At 51.8% G+C, this 24,165-nt stretch overlaps 1 protein-coding gene across 7 annotated transcripts in view; it reads left to right on the top strand.

Moving 5' to 3' along the window:
- ELMO2 (engulfment and cell motility 2) overlaps positions 1 to 23,902 on the top strand; it is a 38,327-nt gene extending 14,425 nt beyond the window's left edge. For 2 of the 7 annotated variants that reach the window (XM_070801796.1, XM_070801799.1), the window contains 18 exons: positions 1,877 to 2,058; positions 3,684 to 3,783; positions 3,909 to 3,980; positions 4,874 to 5,025; positions 7,434 to 7,512; positions 8,645 to 8,680; positions 10,525 to 10,575; positions 14,731 to 14,853; positions 15,153 to 15,287; positions 15,861 to 15,965; positions 16,049 to 16,157; positions 16,485 to 16,621; positions 17,712 to 17,875; positions 17,975 to 18,087; positions 18,270 to 18,377; positions 19,151 to 19,233; positions 21,217 to 21,294; positions 22,408 to 23,902. In XM_070801796.1, coding sequence (XP_070657897.1) covers positions 1,877 to 2,058; positions 3,684 to 3,783; positions 3,909 to 3,980; positions 4,874 to 5,025; positions 7,434 to 7,512; positions 8,645 to 8,680; positions 10,525 to 10,575; positions 14,731 to 14,853; positions 15,153 to 15,287; positions 15,861 to 15,965; positions 16,049 to 16,157; positions 16,485 to 16,621; positions 17,712 to 17,875; positions 17,975 to 18,087; positions 18,270 to 18,377; positions 19,151 to 19,233; positions 21,217 to 21,294; positions 22,408 to 22,608 — 2,028 coding nt within the window. In that variant the 3' untranslated portion in view covers positions 22,609 to 23,902. Of the gene's footprint in view, positions 1 to 1,876; positions 2,059 to 3,683; positions 3,784 to 3,908; positions 3,981 to 4,873; positions 5,026 to 5,136; positions 6,495 to 7,433; positions 7,513 to 8,644; positions 8,681 to 10,524; positions 10,576 to 14,730; positions 14,854 to 15,152; positions 15,288 to 15,860; positions 15,966 to 16,048; positions 16,158 to 16,484; positions 16,622 to 17,711; positions 17,876 to 17,974; positions 18,088 to 18,269; positions 18,378 to 19,150; positions 19,234 to 21,216; positions 21,295 to 22,407 lie in introns of those variants that run through there. The other 5 variants (XM_070801798.1, XM_070801797.1, XM_019972511.2 and 2 more) reach the window with 5 other exon arrangements.
- The last annotated feature ends 263 nt before the right edge of the window (positions 23,903 to 24,165 follow it).

The following is a 24,165-nucleotide window of genomic DNA, read 5'->3' as shown; positions in this document are numbered from 1 at the left end:
GGCATCTCTGCCTCCCACTTCCTTCCCTCTCGTTCTTCTCGTTCTAAGGACCCCATCTCTGCCCCAGATGCTCTGCCAGTTTAACATGACAGCCTGGGAGCTGTGTCCTTCACAGACGTGCCCAAGCGTTTTCCGGGCCCCTGTGCAGACCAGGTGACTTTCCCTGGAACAGGAGCTGCGGGAGGCGGCCACCCAGAAACGCCGTCTCAGGAGGAAAGTGACATTTGGGGTTGGAAGGTTCTGAGTGTGGTACAGGCCAGTGCTCTTCGAATCGTTCTGTCCCGTGGCCCTTTCTTCTGCGCTCATGTTCTCCACTGTGTCCTCAAGAGCTGTGCATGGTTGGCAGGGAGAGACACGGGCAGCCTGACTCCTCGCCAGTGGAGAACGGGGGCTCCGGTCGCTTGGGAGAGATGCGGGCAGCCTAACTCCTTGACAGCGGAGAACGGGGGCTCCGGTCACTTGCTTTAGCACTGTAAGAAAAATTAAGACCCCGGGAGCGTTTTTGCTCTCCAGACTCTTCCATTCAAACCGAGACCATGAAATTAACACACAGAAAATAGAGTGATGAACCAGTAAGATGTGAGGCACTGGCTGTACAGTTAAGAAGTTCAGCAACAGGAAGGACCCGTGAACACGGGAGGAGGGGTCGCAGTCGTGTTTGCAAGAGGAGGCAGGCGCTCCAGGAGGGAAGGGGCCGCCTGCTCAGGGCGCCGCTGGTCCTTTTCTAAAAGCTGTCTCGAAATTAGCTGCTGCTTGGCATTCTTAAAGTTTCTCCAGGGCTAGCACTTTGAGGAACAATGATTTGGACTTTTGAGAGAAAGTGTATATATATATATATATATATATGTGTGTGTGTGTATATATATATATATATATATGTATTGGGCTTACCAGTTTCAGATTGAAAAAGAGACCTTAGAGGTCATCAGATTGAATTCTCCATCCAATGCAGGAATTCCTCCGATAGCACTTTTGACACATGTCATCTAGATTTTCCTTGATTGCTTCCAGTGACCAAGAGCCCAGTACTTCAAGAGACAACCTCTTCCGCTGTCTGATGGCTTTAGTTAATAGAGAACTCTTACGGGTACCAAATGGGGAAGGGGGTGGGGGAGGGGTAAATCAGGAATCTGGGATTAGCAGGTATAAACTACAAGGTCCTACCGCATAGCACAGGGAACTAGCTTCAGTATCCTATAATAAACCATAAAGGGAAAGAACACGAAAAAGAATGTATGTGTAGAAAACATGTGACACTTCGGTACACACTAGAAACTAACACAACATTCTAAATCAACTGAAAGTCAATTTAAAAAAAGAAAAACTCTCCAGTATTGATTGAACCATTATCTGTTGATTCATTGGAAAAACCCTGATGCTGGGAAAGAATGAAGGCAAAAGGAGAAGGGGATGGCAGAAGATGAGATGGTTCGATAGCATCACTGGCTTGATGGACATGAATTTGAGTAAATTCCGAGAGATAGTGAAGGACAAGGAAGCCCGGCGTGCTGCAGTTCATGGGGTCGCAGAGGTGGACACGACTTAGCAACTTAACAGCAGCATTTGTCTGTCTCTCTATGACTTGCCGTCGGTAGTGGATTGTCATCTCTCAGATCTCTTATGTTCCATCTGTGGAACTCTTTTTAATACATAGACCAGAGTGATACAGAAAGGATACACTTGGCTACAGATCTGTCTTGACCTACTGGTGATTCCCTGATGGATCCAATAAACATTTATTTGGCAAATATTAAGCAGTGTGAAAAGCTCTTTCTGCCTTGGGCTTGAGAGTCCACAGGGGCCCCTGGGAGCTATTCACAGAGCAGTGACCCACCACGGGGAGCTGATGTCCTGTGTCTTGTCCTTGGTCCCATAGTCCCGGGCTGCACGCCAGCTGATGGAGAGGACCCAGTCCTCCAGCATGGAGACCCGGCTGGACGCCATGAAGGAGCTGGCCAAGCTCTCTGCCGACGTGACCTTCGCCACCGAGTTCATCAACATGGATGGCATCGTTGTGCTGACGCGGCTCGTGGAAAGCGGAACCAAGCTCTTATCCCAGTGAGTGTTTCCGAGGTCTTGATAGGGGAGTCTCAGATCTACGACACTGCGGGGCGTCCCAGTCTCTTCCATTGAGTCAGACGCGCTTGTTGGGCTCCGTCTGCGTGCGGAGCAGCATGCCAAGCGCTACGGTCCACACAGGGGTATAACTTGTGGCCCTGAGTCTCCTAGTCTAGCTGGGCTCTCACAAATTCAGAGTCGGGACAGAGCAGCCCTGTGCTAAGTGAGAAGTAAACTCAGGGCTGAGGATGTTGGGAAGAGAGGTCAGCTCGCAGCTGCAATCGTTCCTGGAAAGTCGATGTGACGTGATGGAGGTTAATCAGCAGGCTGTCCGTTATCAACTAGAATAGATCTCTGTCTGTCTATTCTTAACCACATCCCACGTCCCTCCCTCTCCAGGCACCAGCCCCCATACACAGGCTCCTTATACACAGACGTGTGTGGCCCTCCTCTGTAATAGCTCTCCCTCGCCCCTTCGCTGTCTGCCTGTCACCCGTTTTCACAGTGGGTGCGTACTTTGTGATACTCCAGTGCTAAGGGGAACGTGGCGGGAAACTGCCCTGTTGATATCAGCAGTGGATAAACATGTTTAGTTTGTCTTCTAAGCCCATGGAACCTAAGCCAGCAGAGAGGGAGTCAGAAGTCTTCTTTCAGCTGATGGGTCAGCTGTTGAAGTTTCTTAGCCAAACTGAGCAGCTCGTCTCAGGTATTTGTTTTAAGCTGTGGATTCTCCGGCTGCACGAAAATCCTGAAGCCTGTGGCTGCCGTCAGCACCGACCCGGGCGTTCCCAGTCTCCCAGGAGTGCAGGGTTTGACTGGCCGTGGTTCCCTCCTCTTTAAAATGGAGGTGCTACCCACCTGGCTGTCCTGTCCTGAGGAGGATCGTGGGTGAGATGGGTCAGAACATGTTTTGTAAACGCAAACTTGGTCTGTAAATCAGAGCGCTAGCACGCCATAGTCCAAGGCGTAGCAGAGTCGGACACATGAAGGGACTGGGCCCGCACATGCAGGTATGGGTGCATAACAGATACAGTGTATACAGAGCAGAGAAGGGGAGAAAACATTTCAAGCCTTCCTGTCCTTCAGCACTCTGGTCAGGTTTCTCATGCCTTATCCTGTCCTCACTGCAACCCTGTGAGGTTAACACTGTGAGAAGAATTCCATTTTACAGAGAGAGAAATAGAAGTCTGAAAATTTTAGAAGTCTAAAATTTGCCCAGCTAGGAAGTGGTCAGACAGGAGCTGAAACCATGGGCCAAAGTTCACGCTCTTTCTCCTGCATCCTGCTGCCTCCTGGCCTGAAGGCAGGCTGGGATGCAAGCTCCCTTGGGCACCCCACCCGGTGTTGTGGTTTGATGGGCATTTGCTGGACGGGAGGTGGCCGAGGGACTGTTTCCCTGAGATGAGGAAGCCTGGTCGCCCAGCCGCCTTCCCCTCGGTGATACTAGAGATCCGGGGAGGAATCCGTGTAGGCATCGGCGTCGGCCAGGCACCGGGCCGGTGGTGTCTGCAGATTTCTCGTGTGGTGCTTACGCTGAACCCGTGCCTGCTGCAGCTCCCTTCACTCCCGTGTTCCCCGGTTCTGAATCTTCGTATCGTTTTGTGTGTGTTTTGCACATGTCTCAGCTACAGTGAGATGCTGGCATTCACCCTGACTGCCTTCTTAGAGCTCATGGACCATGGCATTGTCTCCTGGGACATGGTTTCAATCACCTTTATTAAGCAGGTGAGGCTTCCAACCTTCCTCCCTCAGTCACCAGGTGTCCTCTAGGCTCGAGGGGAGATGCAGGCCACACAGCTGCTCCAGGGAGGGTCGGCCTTCTAGCCCCAGGCCAGGTTTTTCATCCTCAGGGTCTGGCCTTCCTGTGGCTCCTGGAAGATGTACCAAGACTTTGTTGTACTCACAGGGCCTGTGCTGAGAAGGTGGGACTGGGCTCCCAGAATCCACTGTGGCCAAAGTGGGATTGGATTGTCAGTGAGACCTGCGGTAGCGCCAGCCAGCCCGCCAGCCCCATCCCTAAGTCTCTTGACTGCTTCTTGAGCCCTCCCTCTTCTTGGGATTTAAAAAAAAAATGTTCATTTCATTTGCCTTATATTCTCTTACATTTACTAGTGTGCCTTCTGTTTACAAATCTGCAGGCGAGCCTATTTGTCAGATGAACTCAGTGTGGAGAGGAGAGACTTCTAGTTTTGTCCTTCTTCTAGAAGAAGAGGCAGTGTCACCTCCAGAAACTGAACTGAAAACCAATAAATGATATCTCAGCTGATCTAGATTGTACCTGTCATTGGCTTGGGACATTGAGAACTTCCTGATGGCTGGAGACACTTAGGCAGGAGTGCAGTGACCATGTGTCAAGGATATTCTCATGGGGACTGAGCAGAGAGATTAAATTACGAGACTTGGAGGTCCTTTCCGTGTCCCTGAGTCTCTGCGTGTGTACAGGGACAAAGTGTACGTCAGGGGAACAGCACATGGCGAGCACACGAGGTCCCAGGATCAGGAAGACCCTCTGCTCCTCACACTCAGCCCTTCCATGCCGAAACCCTTGTTTCTAAAAACAAGGGATTAAGTTCTTAGGTTTAAGGAAACACAATTGAGTGGATGCTGTCATTTGAAATCGAGTTATGCATTATCCATGCCCGGGACTCCCTGGCACCCTGGCCAACACAGCAGACACCACTGTCACCTGGGGGCGGCTGTCCAGAAGTGGGCAGCACACCTAAGCAGGGAGAGTCCTGGGCGGGGGCCGGGCATCTGAAACCTAAGCCTTCAGCCCTCGCGGGCTTCCTCACCGCCTCGCCCTCTCTGGCTCTAGATCGCGGGGTACGTGAGCCAGCCCATGGTGGACGTGTCCATCCTGCAGAGGTCCCTGGCCATCCTGGAGAGCATGGTCTTGAACAGTCAGAGCCTGTACCAGAAGATCGCGGAGGAGATCACCGTGGGGCAGCTCATCTCGCACCTCCAGGTGTAAGTGTGGCCCTGCCGCGCCTCCTGCCCGGCCCGCCCCCCAGCCCTCTGCCCTCCTCCCGCCGCACCTGTATTCCCAGGTGCTGGGCCGCTTGTCACTCGTCACCTCTTCCCTGCTACTCACTGCCAGAACTCCTCCCATAATTCAGAGCTGGTCACGTCACGCTCCTGCCTGACACCCTCTGTAACTCTCTTCACCTCTTAGGATAGCATGAAACTGTCCCAGTCCCTCTCTGTATCACTATGGTGCCAGACAGAATTAGATGCTTTCTCTTCTATGAGCGCAGGAGTCCCTGTTTGTATCTATGACGATCATATTTACATGAAATACTGTATTTTTTATTATCTGTCTCCCGTTTTAAATGTTGAGTTGGGAACAGGGACCAGTTTTGTATCCCTTGTTTTAAGTAGAAGCTCTGTTAGTATTTGTCGAATGACCTCTTGCTGAACTAGCAGCGTGCAGTTGAGGGTAGCCAGAAGTGTCTTGCAGAGCATGTGTTCCAATTCAGGCTCTACTGCAGACGAGGTCTCTGCCCTCGGCAAGCTAACTCTTCTGGCTTCAGTTTCCGCACCTCTGCGCTGGGGTTAATCCCTCCCACCTCTCAGGCTTGGGAGGATCAAAGGAGAGAAAAAGTCTAGTGTAGAGACCTCACAGGATAGGTATTCATTCAGGAGAGGTTTTTTTGTTGTTGGTCATTGTTTTTTTGGTTTTGTTTGTTTTTTAAGTTTATCCCATCCTAAGACATTTAACAGATAGTAAACAAGATCTAAAGACAGATGAACCCTTAGGAGGCTGTTCTCCCTTCCCGCTTCTTTTTTCTTCCCTTTCTGCCATTCCACATAATTTAAGGGGCCTGGACTTTGCAAAAGCAAGGATGCTGATACTGCTGACACCTTCCTACCTGCTGCCCGCTTCCAGCATGTGGCTTGTTGACTGAATACCCTTCCGGTTCCCGGGGAAGCGAGAATTCCCAGACTCGGTTGTTTTTAGCAGCCTTTTCTTCACTCAGCTATGCTCTCAGCCCAAACCTTCCCACGAGCCCAAGTGAAAAAAAAAAGCACAAGAAAATTTGCAACTCTGATTTCTTTCTCCTTGTCACTTCTCTAGGGGATTCTTCAGCCTCTGTTTTCATGCCCCAAAAGCCAAAAAGGTTGATTGAAGTGAGGGGACATGATCAACCCCAGATGGAGAGTTCTGATTTTCCTGACCTCAGAGTTACCTCTGTTTCTTTGTTTCTGAATTGGAATGACCCAATCACCTCCTTAGGGAGGAGAGAGGAGCTAGGCGTTTCTTAGGGGTCAGTCTGTGAATATTTTCAACCCATTGCTGTCCCTGGAAGTCATGTCCGCTGCTGCTGGGCTGAGGGACGCCTCGTGCCCTCAATCAGACTTCCAAGACGCCCCCGCCTGACCTGGGAGCCCAGCAGCCCCTCTGGAAAGAGCCTCAGAATGCAGCTGTGACACAGCAGGTGGAGAGTTCTCATCAATTGCTGGGAGTATGAGATTCCAGAGAAAAGTGGTAGCTACTGTTGATTTAAAATAAAATATGTTCACAGTTGAAGACTTCAAAAAAACAGAAGCACAATAAGGGAACCGTTTGCCCATTATCCCACCGCCAGACATAACCACTGTTAACATTTTTTTTACCACCCCACCCTCGAGGCATGTGAGATCTTAGTTCCCTGACCAGGGATCAAACCCACGCCCCCTGCATTGGAAGTGCAGAGTCTTAACAACTTGACTGTCAGGGAAGTCCCTAACATTAAATTGACTGTCTCACTGGTCTTGTCTTTTCTATGCATACTTGTAAAAAAGTTGGAATCTTACTACACATACTTTGTGTGCCTTGATTTTTTTTTTAACAGAGTAATAGGTCTTGAACATTTCCCATGTCAAAGAACCTTCTAAAAGGGTAGTTCTTAATCTTTTTGCATCCCAGATGCCTTTGAAAATCCAGTAATGGTTATGGACTCTCACCTCCCTGGAAAAACTGTCACATAGTCAACCAGATAAATGGAATAATGGCTATACCGTTTCTAGGGTGTATGGATACCCTAAGCCCATCCCTAACCCCAAATGAAGAACCTTTGTGCTAAAACAGTGACTGCTTAGGATTTTCGTATACATGAACAGAGCTGCTCCTGTGGACATTCACATTATTTCCTATTCTTCTTTTTAATAGTACTTTGATAAAACACTTTGCCAGTAACTTGCACACAGCTCTCTAATGGCTGTCTTTGGATAAATTCTTCCTGCTTGAATTGCTGGGTCAGGGGCTGTGCCCTGTTTTAAGGCTTTTGATCCTTGGCCTCCGATTATTTTATGACAGTCTGCGAGTGATTGTTGTAAACCATCTCTTGCTGTTCAGTCTGCTAATCTCCCTCTGCCTTCTTTCTCTGTTAACACAGCTCCAACCAGGAGATTCAGACCTACGCCATTGCACTGATTAACGCACTTTTTCTGAAGGCCCCTGAGGACAAGCGACAGGTCTGTGGCAGCCTTTTCAAGCTTTTCATTTGGGCTTTTCCGAGAGAAGACTTCTCACCCAGCCAGTCAGGGACTCTTGGGAGAGTCCTTCGTCCTGTCCCTCTGTAGCCAGAGCCCATCGGAGTGGCTTTGCTAATAAGGAAGACCCCGGGAAGACCAAGGAGGGAGACCAGCTGGGTCCTAGGTCAGGGCAGGGGCCTGCAGACTTTTTCCTCTCAAGGCCGAATAAATATTTTTTTCTTTGGTGGGCCTTATGGTCTACGTGGCAACTCTTCAGCTTTCCCGCTATAGCCAAGGAAGCCTCAGACAGTAGACAGCAGGGGGGTGTGGTGACTGTTCATAAGACCTTGACATCTCATTTGGCCTTAGTGTGGCTACCCCTGGGTTAGAGGATCAAGAAGCAGGGAGAAGAGACTCTCCTGGCAGCCCTGCCAGGTCCTATCCTTGCTGAAGGAAGGAAGCAACAGTGGAGAGACTTAGCTCAAAGTTTCATGTCTGAAGATCCTCTCATCCAGATTCTAAATTTTTCCCTATTAGTTAGCTATGTGACATGATGCAAATTGCTCTATTTCTCTGAGCCCCGGTTTCCTCACCTATAACGTGGGAGCAGCATCTGCCCGATTCATTCATAAGGATGTCATGAGAAAAAGGCTGTTTTCCCAGGGAGGAAACGAGGGATGAGCGGGCCAGTGGGGCAAACGCTGACCTCAGAGGCCAGAGCCCCAAGGCCGAGTGTTTTTTTCACCACTTCTGGGCAAGTGCTCTGACCCCTCCGGGTCTCCACTTCTCTTTCTGTAAAATGCAAGGGCCAGGTTAAAGGATCTATAAGGGCCCTTCCAACACTGCCGTTCTTGATTTCTCTGGTCAAAGCCCAAGAGAGGTACATAAGAAAGGCTTTGTCATTTTCGGTCAACCCCCTGGGCTCAGTAAGTCGTAATTCCCGTGGGATCATGCACTGAGTTCTTGGAAGGTTCTGGTGGGAGGACCTGGAGCATCTGTGGTTCTGTCTGTCCTTGTCTTTCTTGGATGGCTTGCTCTGTTCATCTCTTCCTCCCTAGTCCTGTTGTGAATGTAAGCCGAAAGCTCATTCTTCCATCTGCTTCTCTCTGTGCTTTTTGCTTTCTGCCGGCAGGACAAGCACCTTAATCCGCTAGACCTGCCTGTCACTGTAAGTAGCACTGCCGTGTGGAAAGGGCCCCGCTGTCTTCCAGGTGGGGAGGTCAAAGCCAGGCAAAAATCTCCTGATCTGATCAGGCGGTTCACGGAGCTCCAAGACACAGGAAAAGGTTGTGTGCTATAAATCTCATTTGACAGGGCAGGGAGGGAAGCACTGCGGATCAGAGTCACCTCAAGGATTAAGGAAGGGGCTGCCTGCCCCAGGGAACATGGCCCAGTCTGTTCTTTGTAACCTGCCTTCATGTGGGTCTGTCGTTCAGCTGGAGAAGATCAGATTCAGGAATAGCCTGTGACTTTCATCTGGATGATCCCAGATGCATCGCCTTCCTGCTTGCGGTAGCAGTAGTAAAGGGAAATGTGTGCCCTTCTGGATGCTTACTAGACCATAGCAATTGGAGAAGCTTTAGACGGTTCACAGAGGGAGTTTGAATGCTCATTTCTTGGTTAGAGGGAGCTCGGAGAGGTCAGCTCTACAAGGATATGAAAGACAGTGAGTGCTTTCTCCCGCTCTCCCTTGCCAGCACCGCAGAGAAATCTTTGGTCGAAGGCCTTTATACTCCAGTAGCAGATCACTGGCAATTACCCACTGACGACAGCAAGGTTTAAGCTCCATAACCAGCCTCCCATAGCTACTGAAGAAGTTTCTAGTCCACCTTCTTCCTCTGCCAGCCAGTGTGTGCTCGGGGGACACAAAGTAAAACTTAATGTTCCTGGCAGCGTCAGCCGTTGGGAATGTGGCCAGAAATCTAGAAGCAAGAGAGGCCTTCCAGCTCTGAGAAAGATGATTATCTGTGGAATTAAATGGAGGCAGTTTAGAAAGTGAAGTCATACGAATTAACATTATAAGAAGTGATGGCTGACACTGGAAGGAAGAGACGATGAATTATGAAAAGCTGTCCAGAAAATTAAAAGCATAGTAATCTAGGCGCATTTTGTTTAGGGGAAAATAGCTTCACATTTCAGAAGCTATGTCAGAACTTTTCAGAACAGTGTCACAACATAGGATAGTAACTGATGTGGGTTTTACTGATGGGACCAAATCCTTGGCAGTGATTAAATTATAATCATTACAGTCTCTTCAAAAATAAAGAAGTGTATATATTTTGAGAAGATTAGCACAAGAATGGTCAAAATAATGGTTCTGAGAGGACCCTTAAGGCTTCATTCCCTGGGAGATTCACTTAACTTAGGACACTATTTCCTGAGTGTGCTAAATAGTTACTGTCAAAATCTGAACCCAATATAATAAAAAAGGCGACCCTGTCATGAAAAAGTACCCCAAACCACACAACAGATTCTTCTCTAAAACCGGTCAGAAGTGAGTCATAAGCATCCCGCCCGAGCTCCTGCTGGCATGGTGCTGGGGGCTGGGGAGATGCTGGGGCCAAGCCCTATCCCTGGTTTGGAGTCAGCGTTTCATCAGAGCCCCTTGCAGCCTTGGCAGTGGTTCCAGCCGGGGACAGTGCATGTGGCCTGGGAACCATCACGCTGCTCTGTGCCCTGTGCTCATTGTCTGTTGCCCAGCGTCCTTGTAATGTCTCGTCCTAAAGTAGTCTTTGTCCCTCTCTGAAGATGACTCAGTTGATTGTGCCATTGAGAAAGGAAGCCCTGTTTGCCTTCACTTGTACTCTGGAAAGAAAATGTGCGGGAATTTTTCAGAGTATAAAATACACAGTTGAAGGTCTGTGAATTTTTACCCCCCGTGCCCACCTTTCATTTGAAAAGAAGAAAAAAATCAAGGGGAAAAGCCCGAGAGCTGTGACATCCCTTCCTTTGGATCGTTGTCACAGCTCCGTGCCTGCCACCCGGCTCACATTTGCCTCTTCTTCTCAACAGGACATGGCCAATGCATTTGCACAGAAGCACCTTCGGTCCATAATCCTCAATGTAAGTTCCTAGACAAGCTGTATTTTGTTATTGTTATTGTTTTGTTACGGTTCAGTGCAGCTGTTACTGTTTTTTGTTTTTCTTTAATAATTTTATTCATTTTTGGCTGTGATGGGTCTTTGCGGCACTGGCTTGTGGCGAGCGGGGCCTTCTCTCTAGTTGGGGTGCGCAGATGCGTCCTGCAGTGGCTTCTCTGGTCTTGGCGCACAGCTCTAGGGTGTACGGGCTTCAGTAGCTGCAGCAGGTGGGCTCAGTACTTGTGGTTCCCGGGCTCTAGAGCACAGCACGTGGGATCCTCCCAGATCCGGGAGCGAACCTGTGTCTCCTGCATTGGCAGGTGGATTCTTTACCACTGAGCCACCAGGGAAGCCCCTACGATTCTTAGAGTTGTACTACTATTAGCGAAATTGCTATGAAGCAAGGTGGGCACTCAGGAAACTTACTGGTAGGTACTTAACCCTTCCTCAGTTGGAAAGCTGTGTTTTGTGATCCTTTTAAGCAGGGTTGTCTCGAGGAGGCTAGCCCACCAGGAACTGCAGAGCCTCCAGAGAGGTCCTTAGCCAGCTAATACTGTTTGTTGCCCCACAATTCCAAAAAAAATTTATCCAGAAGGACTGTGTTAAAATAGACACAGAAAGAGCAATTCATTTGACTGACACCAGCCGTAACTCCCAAGTTGTGTGGGGCCCTGGGAGGGATGCCCGGCCTGTGGGTTCCAGGGGAGGACCCAGCAGTCCCGCCATGAAGGAGGGCTGTAGGAGGCTGTAGGTGAGGCTGAGGGTAAGCGGGCAGTCAGAAAAGGAATTCCTGCGTGGGGAAGGGGGACACCCAGGAGGAGTGAGTGGTCCTGTAAAGGGTGGAGCAAGGATGTGTGATCGGCTGGTGTGCTATGCTTAGTCACTCAGTCGTGTCCGACTCTTTTCGACCCCATAGACTGTAGCTTTCCAGGCTTCTCTGTCCATGGGATTCTCCAGGCAAGAATACTGGGATGGGTTGCCATGCCCTCCTCCAGGGAATCTTCCTGACCCAGGGATCAAACTCAGGTCTTCCGCATTGCAGGTGGATTATTTATCATCTGAGCCACCAGGGAAGCCTGTGACCAGCTGGAGAGGTAGCAAAGAGGACCTTGTTTGTTTTCTTTTTTTTTTTTTCGAAAAGCAGTTGAGCTTTAATCAGGATCGTGAAATAACCAGGCTGCCCTTTTAGAAAGATCACACTGCACGGTCTGTGTTTCCTGCGGAGCGGTGGTGGGGAGAGAGCTGAGGCGGGAGGTGAGGGCAGAGGAAGAGCACCAAGGAGCTCAGTTAAAAGACGGCCATCGTATCGGTTGTCAAAAACAAGGTGGAACTGGGAGACTGCAGTGAAAGAAACAAAACGAGAAGTCAGAGTCGAGTGTGAAAGCCTTCAGAAATCTGAACATGAACTTTGGAGTCGGCACCCCCGCCCCCCCACTGTTAACCGGTCTTTGATCTTGAGCAATCTACTTACCGTCTGTGGGCTTCGATTTGCTCACCCGGATGTGAGGACCGAATGAGCTACTGCACACACACAGGGCTTAGCGGGGGGCCTGGCGCTCGTGGAGTGCTCTGCTCACGGGCAGTTCCTTCACCTGAACAAGACGTACGGGGGCCACAATTCGAGACATCCCCTTGGGCGCCTGAGAAGTGGATCAGCTGCTCTGAACGGGCAGAGCCGGACGTCACCCTGCAGAACCAGCCCCGCCTTGGGGCTGTCTCCCCGCTCAGAGCCCCATGACAGTGCGGCAGGACGGACAGGAGCAGACACTGCTGCCCCCGCCTGCCGCACCAGGGCCCGTCCACGTGCGCGGGCAGCCGTGTCGGGCACCGTCCTCTGCCTGTGTGGGAGTGGGTGCCCTTCCCAGAGACCTTGAATGAATTCTGGGGCTCGTCCTTTACCTGAATGGGTTTAAAAGTTCAGCTCATTCCTGGACAAACGTGGAGAACAAGCAAGGCTTCTGTCCAGTGTCAGGACTCAGGATCCAAAGTGTCCACTCGGAAAAGGTTAATGCGTGCTCACTTCAGTCTGCATTTAGTGGGGTTGAATCAGAGAGCAGAGGCCTCGAGGTGCTTGGCAGTCGAATGAGACTCCATCAGACTGGAGCTGTACCTCCTTTAGCCACTGGGGGCTGGAGTAACCACCCTCCCCCGGCTCCAACCTCTCTCAGTTTGAGGAAGGGAGATTATGTTGAATGAAAACCAGGCTCTCTTCAGAGTGGCTTTATGAATTATGGAGCGAGGCAAGGAGGGAGGCACAGGGACAGACAGGTAGGGAGAAACCAGAGTGGCAGCGGGACCCGGAGAAAGGAAGAGACTCTGGGCGAAGCGGAGAGGGCCGAAGCAGCCAAGGTGGAGGAGAGAGACTGGGTCGGGGCGGACCGTGAAAAGGAAGCTTGAGAGACAGACGGACACAGTGGAGGCAGCTGAAGAGGGCTGGGGTGGGAGATGAGGGCAGAGCGTGCTCACCGCGGGCCAAGCAGGGGCAGCGCAGAGCAGTGGCTCACGCCCCGGATGGCCGTGGGCACTTGGGATGTGCCCGGTGCGCCTGGAGAACTGAGCTTGTCGTCCTTGACAGTTTCAGTTTAAATTTCAGCACCACCTGTGACTTGTGGATCCTGTGTTGGGGCCTTGCAGTCCAGGGAAGGGAAGAGTTCTGGAGTCGCAGGTGGGGAGAGGACGCCGAGGGCAGTGCCGGCCAGCGGGAACACGACGTGAGCCACGGTTTCATCGTCAGTGTTCCAGCAGCGGCATCAAACAAACGAAGGAGGAAAATTAGTTTTTTTGATAGCATAGTACACTTAACCCAGTATGTCTGAAACCCTGTGATAATCACCATGTAATCAATAGAAAAGTGATTAAGGAGATACTTTACATTTTTTTCCATGCCAAGACTCTGTTTACATTCACAGCACATCTCGGTTTAGACCAGCCACATTTCCAGTGTGCAGCAGACGCGGGTGGCCAGTGGCTACCAGATCAGGCTGCACAGATCTGAAGAGAGTGTGCAAGCTCTGGAGAAGGACTGATCTAGAGTGAGAGAGCTCTAGATACAGCAGAACTTTCTGTGAATGGACATGTTCCACACCAGCTCTCTTGCTGGACGGTAGTCACCAGCCACAGGTGCCTGCTGAGCTGAAAGTGAGGCTAGTGCCTCAGCTTAAAATGAGGCCTTGTAACTTGAATTAATTTTAACTGATTGAGAGGCACGTGGACACATAGGCTAGGGGCTCGCATACTGGACAGCACAGCTCTCGAGATGAGCTAGATGGAGGAAGAGAACGCGAAAGGCACAGGTGGCGGCACGTGTGGGGACCGGGCAAGAGTTCCATTTGATGAGAAAAGAGCAAGAGCGACCGGGGCCTCAGGATGGCGGGTGAGACAGAGGGAGTGAGGGATGCAGGGAGCAGGCAGGAAAGGGCAGGAGGCCACCACGGGTGGGAGACGGGGCGGACCAGCGTGGTCAGCTGGGAGGACAGCGGGGCGATGTAGGGCAGGGCAGAGATGCAGCATGGGCGGCGAAGGAGGCCTGAGGAGCTGGGGCGAGCAGGCATCGGGAGGAGCGGTGAGCTCGGGGCAGGGGGGGATAGTCATCAGAGAAGAAGGACTGGGGTGGGGACACAGGGAGGGGGCGTAGAGTGATCAGGGGGAAGGGGAGAGAGAAGGGGTGAGTGGGGGGCCTACAGGGAGCATTAGATGCCCCCCCGCCTTGGTGTACGTGTCTAGAGATGACTGAAAGAAAATGATCTTTTTGAAACCTGTCTCCTCCATGAGGCCATCCTGAACGTTTTTCCTGAGACAAAAGCGTGCCGTCCAGTTCTGCCAGTGACTCTTGACACACACACTCTGTTGTGGGGATCGACTGGAATGAGGCCCCGCCACCTACCTCCCACGTCATAACCTTACCCTTCGTCCCACTTCCCTCCCCAGGACCGGGCAGAAAAAAAGATGGTGCCCTTGGGGCTTGCAGTGCGTCAGCCCTGCCTGAGTCAGGCCCGTTCACGCTCCCTCCACTTCTGGAGCATGCCGGCGCTGTGTGGGGAGAGAACCCTGTCCCCTGCCCAGTGCTTTGTCTTTTGCGCATCTATGTCACAACCCTCCAGCAGAAACCACTTCAACCCTCTGCCCTTGCTCTTTCCAGCACGTGATCCGAGGGAACCGCCCCATCAAAACCGAGATGGCCCATCAGCTGTATGTCCTGCAAGTCCTGACCTTTAACCTTCTGGAAGAGAGGATGATGACCAAGATGGACCCCAATGACCAGGTGGGCTCTCAGTGGGACCAGGCTCCCCCGGCTGGCGTCGTGTGCCGTGTGATGCGGCGCGCTGTGCCCTGTGTTTGGAGCGCCTGCTGGGTGCCGGGAGCCGAGCTTCCTTGTGTCTACAGAAACGGTTTTGTCAGCTCTGTGCCTCGCCGTGATCCCTTCCATCTGTGTCCTGTGTGATGCCTCCTCGGGTTGATCGGGGCCAGGGTTCTGCCTGGAAAAGCTCGACCCACTCCTTTCTTTTCCTTGCTTCCTTTGATCAGCTGACTCATCTGCTGACAGTCTGTTTCACCTCCCAGGCTCAAAGAGACATTATATTTGAACTGAGGAGGATTGCATTTGATGCAGATTCTGACCCCAGCAACGCCCCCGGGAGTGGGACTGAGAAACGCAAAGCCATGTACACCAAGGACTACAAAATGCTGGGGTTCACTGTGAGTTTGCCAGACACTAACACTGTAGACCTTCTCCCCCGACGGAGTGAGCGGGCCCCCCCAGACAGAACCCTGACAGCCCTCCCTCGTAACACGTATCGTCATGGGAGCCCCGGAACTGGAGACACTGAGCGGCTGGAGGGCCCTCGACGCTTGGTCCACAAGTTTATGTGCAACATTTGGCCCCTTGAAAGAAACCCATCTGTAGGGGGACCCAGGAAGTGGGCCAGATGAGTGGCGGGGGGACCACTCATCAAAGCAGCTGGTTCCACGAGAAGCTGGAGTGGGTATTGTAATAGGAGACAGCTTGAGGATAGAGTTAATTAAACACTTACTGGGCATCTACTCAGCAACCAGCAGTATTCTAGGCCTTGGGGATGCCAGACAAGTCAGCCACAGTCCAGTGGCCAGGAGCCCAAGCCGTCATAGAGATGGCACATGACCAGAGCTTCGGCGGGCAGGTGTGGTGTGCCGGCAGGCAGCACGAGGTGGAGGGGCGATCGGACTTCCCCTCAAGTGAGCCCCCGCACTGGAGGCCGTCGGGTCTCAAGTCGGGTGTCTTTCTTTGCCCAGAACCACATCAACCCCGCGATGGACTTCACCCAGACTCCGCCTGGGATGCTGGCCTTGGACAACATGCTGTACTTGGCGAAAGTCCACCAGGACACCTACATCCGGGTAAAGGCTGGGGCAGCTGCCCCCGCGGATGCCCCTCCGCCCGCCTGCCCGCTCCCTCCCTCACGCCCTCTCCTCGCCCGCAGATCGTCCTGGAGAACAGCAGCCGAGAAGACAAACACGAGTGCCCCTTTGGCCGCAGTGCGATCGAGCTCACCAAGATGCTGTGCGAGATCCTGCAGGTCGGGGAACTGCGTGAGTACGCGGCTCCCCTGCACGCCCGCTCCCTGTGCTCGGGGCCGGTGAGACCTAAGAGTGCAACGTTAGGTGTCTCTGCGACTGGACAGCCTTCTTGGGCTTTTTTTTTTCAGTCACTGAGTGGGCTGTAATCCGTCTACCCTTGTTTATGGGAGTCGTGGCCGTGGCTTGTTTGAGCTGGTGATTTGAGCGTGTTCAGAGCTCCGCCCCTACCCACTTCCCTCCCGGTCCTCAGTCTGCTTCTGTTCCTCCGGACTGCAGAGGAGCCCAGGTTTCCAGACGTGGCCTCCCAGCGTCATCGTTTGCCCGCTTCTCCTTCCACAGCAAACGAGGGACGCAACGACTACCACCCGATGTTCTTCACCCACGACCGTGCGTTCGAGGAGCTCTTTGGCATTTGCATCCAGCTGCTGAACAAGACCTGGAAGGAGATGAGGGCGACGGCCGAGGACTTCAACAAGGTCAGGGTCGCAGAGCTCTGAGGCCCGGGCAAGGCCACCCCAGGGCAGCCCGGGGCAGCTGGCCCGAGCTTGGCGACCCCTGAGCGGGAACACAGCGTGGTTGGCAGCGCTGAGTCACAGGACAGAGGCGTTGAGCGTGTCAGCCCTCCCAGAACCTTGAGCAGGTGTCTCCCCACTGGACCCCTGTTTTGCCCGGTGGACCAGTACCAGCCCCTCCCACCTTCCTTTGGGGACAGGAGGAAAGCGTGGCAGTGACAGCGTGGGTTACTGAGCACTTAAACCATGCAGGCACCGAGGCAATTGCATGAACTACAGGTGTTAGAGGTCCGAGTGGACCCGCAAGAATTCATGCCGGGGTACTTAGCAGTAGCAGCCACTCCTCGATGCTTTCTGAGTACCTACCTCTCTGACGGCACTGCTGGGCCCTCAAAAGCTGATAATCTAGGAGCTGGCTCTATTGAAGCTGCTCATCTCATTGTAAAAACTTTGTAAAATACAAAGAAGGGGAATATCTGTAATTCCCCTACCCAGCAATCACGACCCTGTTTATGTTTCCCTCTAGTATTTTTTTTTCATGTGTTTTTCCTTCATTGGTGGGGAGCTGATGGGATGTGCAGGTGGTGTCCTGCTTTTCACTTTAGCCGTCGTTCTGGGGGAACTAACGTATTTTGCACACACCAGTGGGCCGGGCACGGTGCATCCAGAGACTGGGGGTCTCCCATTCCTCGTGGCAGCCTCCATCAAAGATGTGTCTTCCATTCTCTCGCTTTAAAGACGAGTAGGTAGGGCCTGAGGGTGCTGAGTGAGTTGCTCGAGGAACAGATTAAGGTGCAGAGTCAAGCCCTGAACCCCTGTCTGGCCCAGCCATCTCCTCTCTTTCTCCCCCACCGTTGACCTGTTGAGAGGTACGAGAAATGAAGTGTTTGTCAGCATCGCAGTCCTCCGTAACCGTCTAAGCCAGTGTGCCTCGAGAGCCAGTGCTCTGGGCCCAGCGGATGCCCATGGTGCCTGCTCTGCCCAGGACCCAGAGGGCAGAGCCCGGTGTCCGTTTCACGGGGCAGCGCTGAGGCCGCGCCTCCTCCTCTCTCAGGTCATGCAGGTGGTCCGAGAGCAGATCACTCGAGCTTTGCCCTCCAAACCCAACTCTCTGGACCAGTTCAAGAGCAAATTGCGGAGCCTGAGCTATTCCGAGATCCTGCGGCTGCGCCAGTCGGAGAGAATGAGTCAGGATGACTTCCAGTCCCCACCGATAGTGTAAGTGCCCAAACAGGAGGGCCAGCGCCGCCTCCCTTCCGAAGCCCTCCCCCTACCATCCCCGTGACCTCCCCTTACTCCTGTGCTTATCCACCCCAGGGAGCTGAGGGAGAAGATCCAGCCCGAGATCCTGGAGCTGATCAAGCAGCAGCGGCTGAACCGGCTCTGTGAGGGGAGCAGCTTCCGGAAGATTGGGAACCGCCGGAGGCAAGGTGACCTGAGGGCGCGGTCCCCAGTCTGTGGTCTCCAGGCTGTCTGTCCCTCCTGCTGCACGCGGGGCTGCAGCATCCCTGGGGGGAGCGGGCAGGGAGCGAGTCCTCTCTTGGCCCCGTGTGTGCCCGGGCCTTTCCTAGAACTGTCCTCGTTCACCTGCCTGGCTTCCCGTGTGTTCCAGAGCGTTTCTGGTACTGCCGCTTGGCCCTGAACCACAAAGTCCTGCACTACGGGGACTTGGATGACAACCCTCAAGGGGAGGTGACGTTCGAATCCCTGCAGGAGAAGAGTAAGTTCAGGTCCCTGTTGGGCTGTCGTGTAGCCGGACTCCCTGTCAGCAGATCTGAGTTCTGGTCCTGGCTGCTCCAAACCGATTATCTGGCCTCAGGTCAGTTATTTCATCTGAACCTGTTTCCCTGGTGATCAGTGGTCGTCTCTACCTGGCCGACGTCAAGGAACTGTTTGGAGATTCAGTAAGATCACAGATAGGAATGGGTTTTGCAGATTGGAAAAGATGATGCAATACTGCGTTGAAAAGCAGTGGTTAAGAGCAGAAGCTCTGAAGCCTGACTGCCCGGATTCAGATCCTGGCTTTGATGTTAATTCTAATTAATTACAAATTACTTCTCCTCTCTGCTTTAAAGATTCATCTATAAAATGGGAATAATAGACACATTGCCCCCTTCAGAGGATTGAATGAGTCCTATCTGTAAAGCACTTAGAACAGTGGCTGGCAGGGAGGAAGAGTCATTATTAGCTGCTGGTTGCTATGGCCAACGTTGTCATCTTACTACCGTGAAGTGGAAGCGAGGTGTCTGAGGCCCCATTCCTTAGGGAGACCATGCAGAGGTCCTGCACTGACCCCAGTTAGGTTTGACACAGTCCAGCAGGCCAGGGTCCTGGCCAAGTGGCCACAGAGGAGGGAATGACGTAGGCCACCCTCCCTGAGCTCGTACAGCCCCGTGGGGTGGGGGGCTAGGGCGTCCCTTTCAGCACCAGGTTGGATGCAGGGACCAACCTACAGCATAAAGCTTCCGGAAACTAATTCTCTTCATTTTTCAGTTCCTGTTGCAGACATTAAGGCCATTGTCACTGGGAAGGATTGTCCCCACATGAAAGAGAAAAGTGCTCTAAAACAGAACAAGGTGAGTGGAGAGGCGGCCCTGAGTCCGAGCTGCTGTTCCAGTGATCCTGGGCGTAGTCAGTGGTGGCTGCTTTCTGGATGCATGGCCTCCCATTCTCTGTCTCTTTAAACTGACCCTGAATGTTTCATTAAGAACAATCTGAACAGACACCAAAGTAGATAGAACCCTCATATAGGCCTTGCCCAGCCTCATCCACCATGGCAGTGTCCACATCCACTTGTCCCTCTTCACTTACTACTTTGAAGAAAATCTCAAGTGTTATTTCATCTTACCTGTAAACATTTAGATTGTATCTCTGAATTATAAGGACTCTATTTAACATAATTATAATACCGTTTTCACATCTAAAAGGAAATAAAAAGTTGTTATTTAGAATCAAATATTCCACTGTTAGTTGATTTTTCCACTGTCTTAAAAACATCCCAGTTTCTCTACATAAAAATATATAAATGTTTATAAGCATTTGCACGCACATACACACACACTCACACCCAGTTTGTTTGCCAAATCAGGATCCAAATAGGGTCTACACACTGTGATGGGGCTTCCCTGGTGGCTCAGCAGTAAAGAATGTTCCTGCGATGCAGGAGATGGAGAAGATGCGGGTTTGATCCCTGGATCGGGAAGATCCCCTGGAGGAGTAAATGGCAACAAAGGCCAATATTCTTGCCTGGAAAATTCCATGGACAGAGGAACCTGGCGGGCTACCATCCATGGGGTCGCAGAGAGTAAGACACGACTGAGTGTGCAAGAGACAGAGACACACATTGTGATTAGTCTTCTAAGTTTTTTTTTTTTTAATTCTTTAAAAAAATGTTTTTAATTTAAAGAATTTTGTTTATTATTTGTGGGATCTTAGTTCCCTGACCAGGGATTGAACCCAAGCCCTCAGCAGGGAAAACACAAGAGTCCTGACCACTGGACTGCCTGCCAGATAATTCCCTCTTTTAATTTCTTAATTCATAAGTTCCCCCTCCATCTTTTTCTCCCCCTCTCTTTGCAGTTCATTAGTTGAGGAAACCAGGTTGCTTGTTTGGTAGTTTTCCAGAGTCTAAAATCTGCTGATTGTCTCCCCATGGTGTAGTTGAGTCCACTCCTCTGTCCCAGATCTGTAATTGGTAGTGAGACCTTGAGGCTTGATCCAGCCCAGGCCTGACCTTTCTTATTGTGGCCAGACTCCTTCCTAGATGGTATTATATTCTATCAGGCACATAATGTCTGCTTGTCTCTCTGATGTTAGCAGACTCTGGACACTCAGTGCCTTGTTTCATTAGTAAATTAAGGTTTGCAAACTAGTGGTATTCCGGTGTAGTCATCCCTTTCCATGTATTAACTGAACTACTTCTCTAAAGAGAAACTTGCCGTCATTGACTGTGGTTCCCCAGTGGTACGGTTTATATAAGAAGGGAGGATAAATGCTTGATTCTTTCCTTTTATATACCTACTTTTAAAACAAGGAGTTAGGTCTCTGGTATCGTCCAACAGTGACCTATTTTGTGCATGCGTTTTGTTTTTTAGTATTATAAACTCATGGATTTAAGCCTGTTATATTTCTTTAATTACAGTTGTGTTGTTGATGCTCAAGTCCCATCTGTGGCCACAATTTGTTTTTGTTGTGGTGGTTTTTTTTTAAACTGTTAAGACTTTCAGTTTAATTATCCATATATATATGTATTTGAGATAATACAGTCATGGACTCTGACATTCAAAGGTTCAGAGCATTGAGAGATGAGTTCTCTATAACCTTAAAAGTATCATCACGTCCCAGGCCTGACTTGGGTGGGGAGTGGGCAGGTGAAGGTTGATGACCGCTGGCCTCATCTACAGCCCCACTTGTGCGTGAGCCCTAGGGCCTGATGCCGTCACATCTGAATCGGCACATTTGGCAGTGGTGCCAAATTGCTAGGACTCGGGCCAGGATTCCGGTGTGTAGAGCTAAGGCCGTTCCATTGCTCCAGATGATTGGAACCCTTTCTCCTCTAGGAGGTGCTGGAGTTGGCTTTCTCCATCCTGTACGACCCCGATGAGACCTTAAACTTCATTGCACCTAATAAGTACGAGGTGAGCGGTGTGGCACTGCCTTGGACAGCTGAGCCTTCTCTGTGACTCTACAGCTGGAGGGGAGGAGTGGGCAGAACAGGCACGTCTTTCTAAAGGCAGGGGCCTCCAGAGTGTCTCGAAGACTGTGACACCAAAGATCTGCCATGCCGGGGGTCCTTCCAGCAGCAGTAGTTGTCTTAGAAGGACAAGGTACCCTAGGGGTAACCTATTTGCCTGGAACTAGGAGGTCTCCTCTTTGTAGTTTCTGCATGGCCGGCCACCCGCCCAAGAGAACCTGAAGGATCCTCCTCCTTGGGTTTCTGGGCCGCATGTTGTAATGGATCTGACTTGGGCTTTGAAGCCAGGTGGATCTGGCGCTCCTGACACGGGGCCTGCAGTTTCATCTGTAACACTGGAAAATGCTAGATATTAAAGAGCAACTGTGGTTAAGAGCACACATGTCTTGTGAGCTCTGGGAGCCACTGGAGGGAACTGGAGGTGGGGCTTCTGGAAGAGGAGACCCTAAGGCAGGGGGCCTGAGCTGCCAGTGGAGTTTATTGGGAAGAAATGAAGAACTTGCAGGTGGGAGACAGGTGAGCAAAGGTATGAAAAAGGTGGAACAAGAGGAGTTAGGGAGGAATGGATTGAGAATTCTCTGTTCCCTCTTATCCTGAAGCCCTCAAGTTCAGCTTTTCTAGTACTTATTTTTAACACTTATTGACTTTTTTAAATTGACTTTTCCTGAAACAAAGTTGATTTTTACCGGGATTCCTTTGCTGCCTTTTTCACCGAATATGTATTTCCTCCCCACCATTACAAATTTGGGGGCAATCTCAGGTAGTTGATGTCCCTGTTCTTAGATCCCGTTTTGCTGTTTTCCTTAATAGTATTTTTTAAATCACACTTCATATTATCTTAGGGAGTTTAAACGTAAATCCCTTATAAAAATCAAAAGGTCTTTTGGGCAAATGACTGATCACCTCCCAGCTTACCTTTGCCGTTATCTCGGATCAGTGCTGCGTGTCCTGCAGGGGGCCCAAAGAGACTCTGTGAGCCCTCTCAGCAGAGGGACCTCAGCAGGCCCTCCCACTGACCAGGGGACCCCGGGTGACATTTGCAACTTGCTTCCCACAGTACTGCATCTGGATCGACGGCCTCAGCGCCCTCCTGGGGAAGGACATGTCCAGCGAGCTGACCAAGAGTGACCTGGACACCCTGCTGAGCATGGAGATGAAGCTGCGGCTGCTGGACCTGGAGAACATCCAGATCCCCGAGGCCCCGCCACCAGTGCCCAAGGAGCCCAGCAGCTACGACTTCGTCTACCACTACGGCTGAGCCCAGAGCCGGAGCGGACGGTACCCCGCAAGGGACTTGGGGCCCAGGAGGAACGCTCACAGTCTGGTGCCTTGTCTTTGCTTGTACAGAATCCGTAGTGACCATGGGGGCCAGTCAGTGCCAGTCACACCTCAGACTCACCTCGGACCACCCCGAGCTTCCTTTTGGTCCCCATCCACTTCGAGGCGTGAAGGCAGGGTGTTCTGCCCTCGCCATCACCATGGAGCCTGAGGACGGGCCATGAGGGACGAAAGCAGACACCCTTGCCTTCCAGGCCAAGAAACTGCTCCTGGAGCCGCAGTCAACCACAGCCACTCACCTTTTCTCCCTGAGCCTGCTCACCGGTCGCCTGGATCCCCCAAGGGGGCAAGAGCTGGCCCAGGAAAGGCTGCCTGCAGAGGACAGATGTGCTGGGCGTGTTGAGAGCCTCAAGTGACCCGGGCCTGTGTCTCAGATCTAAGTGGAAGCCTCGGTCTTTGCTCAGTAGATGCCTTGCCCTTGCTTTTGCCGTCTTCATGAGGGCTCACGCGGCCTTGCCTGGGGCCGATCTGCTGCTGCTGCTGCTCTGACACCTCTGGTCTCCAAGGCCACTAGGTCCTCTTGCCCACGCATTTGCCTGGGCAGAGGGTCGTGGCTCCCTGCAAGCTCACAGTCTCTCATCCTGGCAAGTCAGAGACACGCAGGCCGAGTCCCACCCTCTGCCGAGAGGAGGCCTGGGCCCAGACTGTGGTGCGGTCACTAGAGTCCGCTGCTCTCCCCTCCACATTTATATCACGTCCTTGCTTGGAGAGAAAACTCCCACCTAACCTGAACAGCCGCCCTTCCCGTTTGTGCTCCTTCAGCCTTCCAGACCTCGGGAGGTTTGCCTTCCCTGCCCCGCCTCCGCCAGCGCTGTGGTCTCTGCCATTGGCCATGATTTCAGGGAGCTGGCCGGGGCCCTCAGAGGCCCCCGCTGTGCCCATGAGGCTTCCCTGGTGCTGCAGCACTCGTAAACCACACGCACGGGCACCGTGGCATTCAGTATTGGTAGCCTAGCATGGTGGGGACTGCCCAATGAAGAGTGTACTGTATATTTTCTTTACTATAGGCCATACTTCTACAGACATGTATATATATTTATATAAGATCTACCTATCCTAGGGTGGAATGTTGGAGGGAAAATAAAATGGGAGGCCAAAAAAACAAAACAAACCAAAAGTCAACACTTGCAGTTGCAAGCCAAGATTGTAACCTGAGAGTGGCCAGGAGCTTCCTGTCAGTAACCATGTTTTCAATAAATACTCTTTCATGTACACACCGGTTCCCATTAACAGCTGTTTCTCTGTACTTGCTCCCTGCCCCGGGGAACTTTCACCTTGACAAGCCTTCATTTCATTGTGTCTGGGAGACGCTGGAGAGGTCCAGCTGGAGCCCTCAGCCACCTTCCCAGAGCCGCCGCCTCTTCAGCCACTCTGCCCCACCACACGCGGGACTGCACACACACTCACACACAGACCTGCCTGTTGGCTAAGGACGCTCACCGACTCTCCCGCCAGGACAAAGTGCTTTCTGCTCAGG

Source organism: Bos indicus, chromosome 13 (genome assembly GCF_029378745.1).
Source record: "Bos indicus isolate NIAB-ARS_2022 breed Sahiwal x Tharparkar chromosome 13, NIAB-ARS_B.indTharparkar_mat_pri_1.0, whole genome shotgun sequence".
Taxonomy (NCBI): Eukaryota; Metazoa; Chordata; class Mammalia; order Artiodactyla; family Bovidae; genus Bos; species Bos indicus.
The sequence above is the reverse complement of the archived record's forward strand: the minus strand, read 5'-3'. Positions and strand labels throughout refer to the sequence as shown.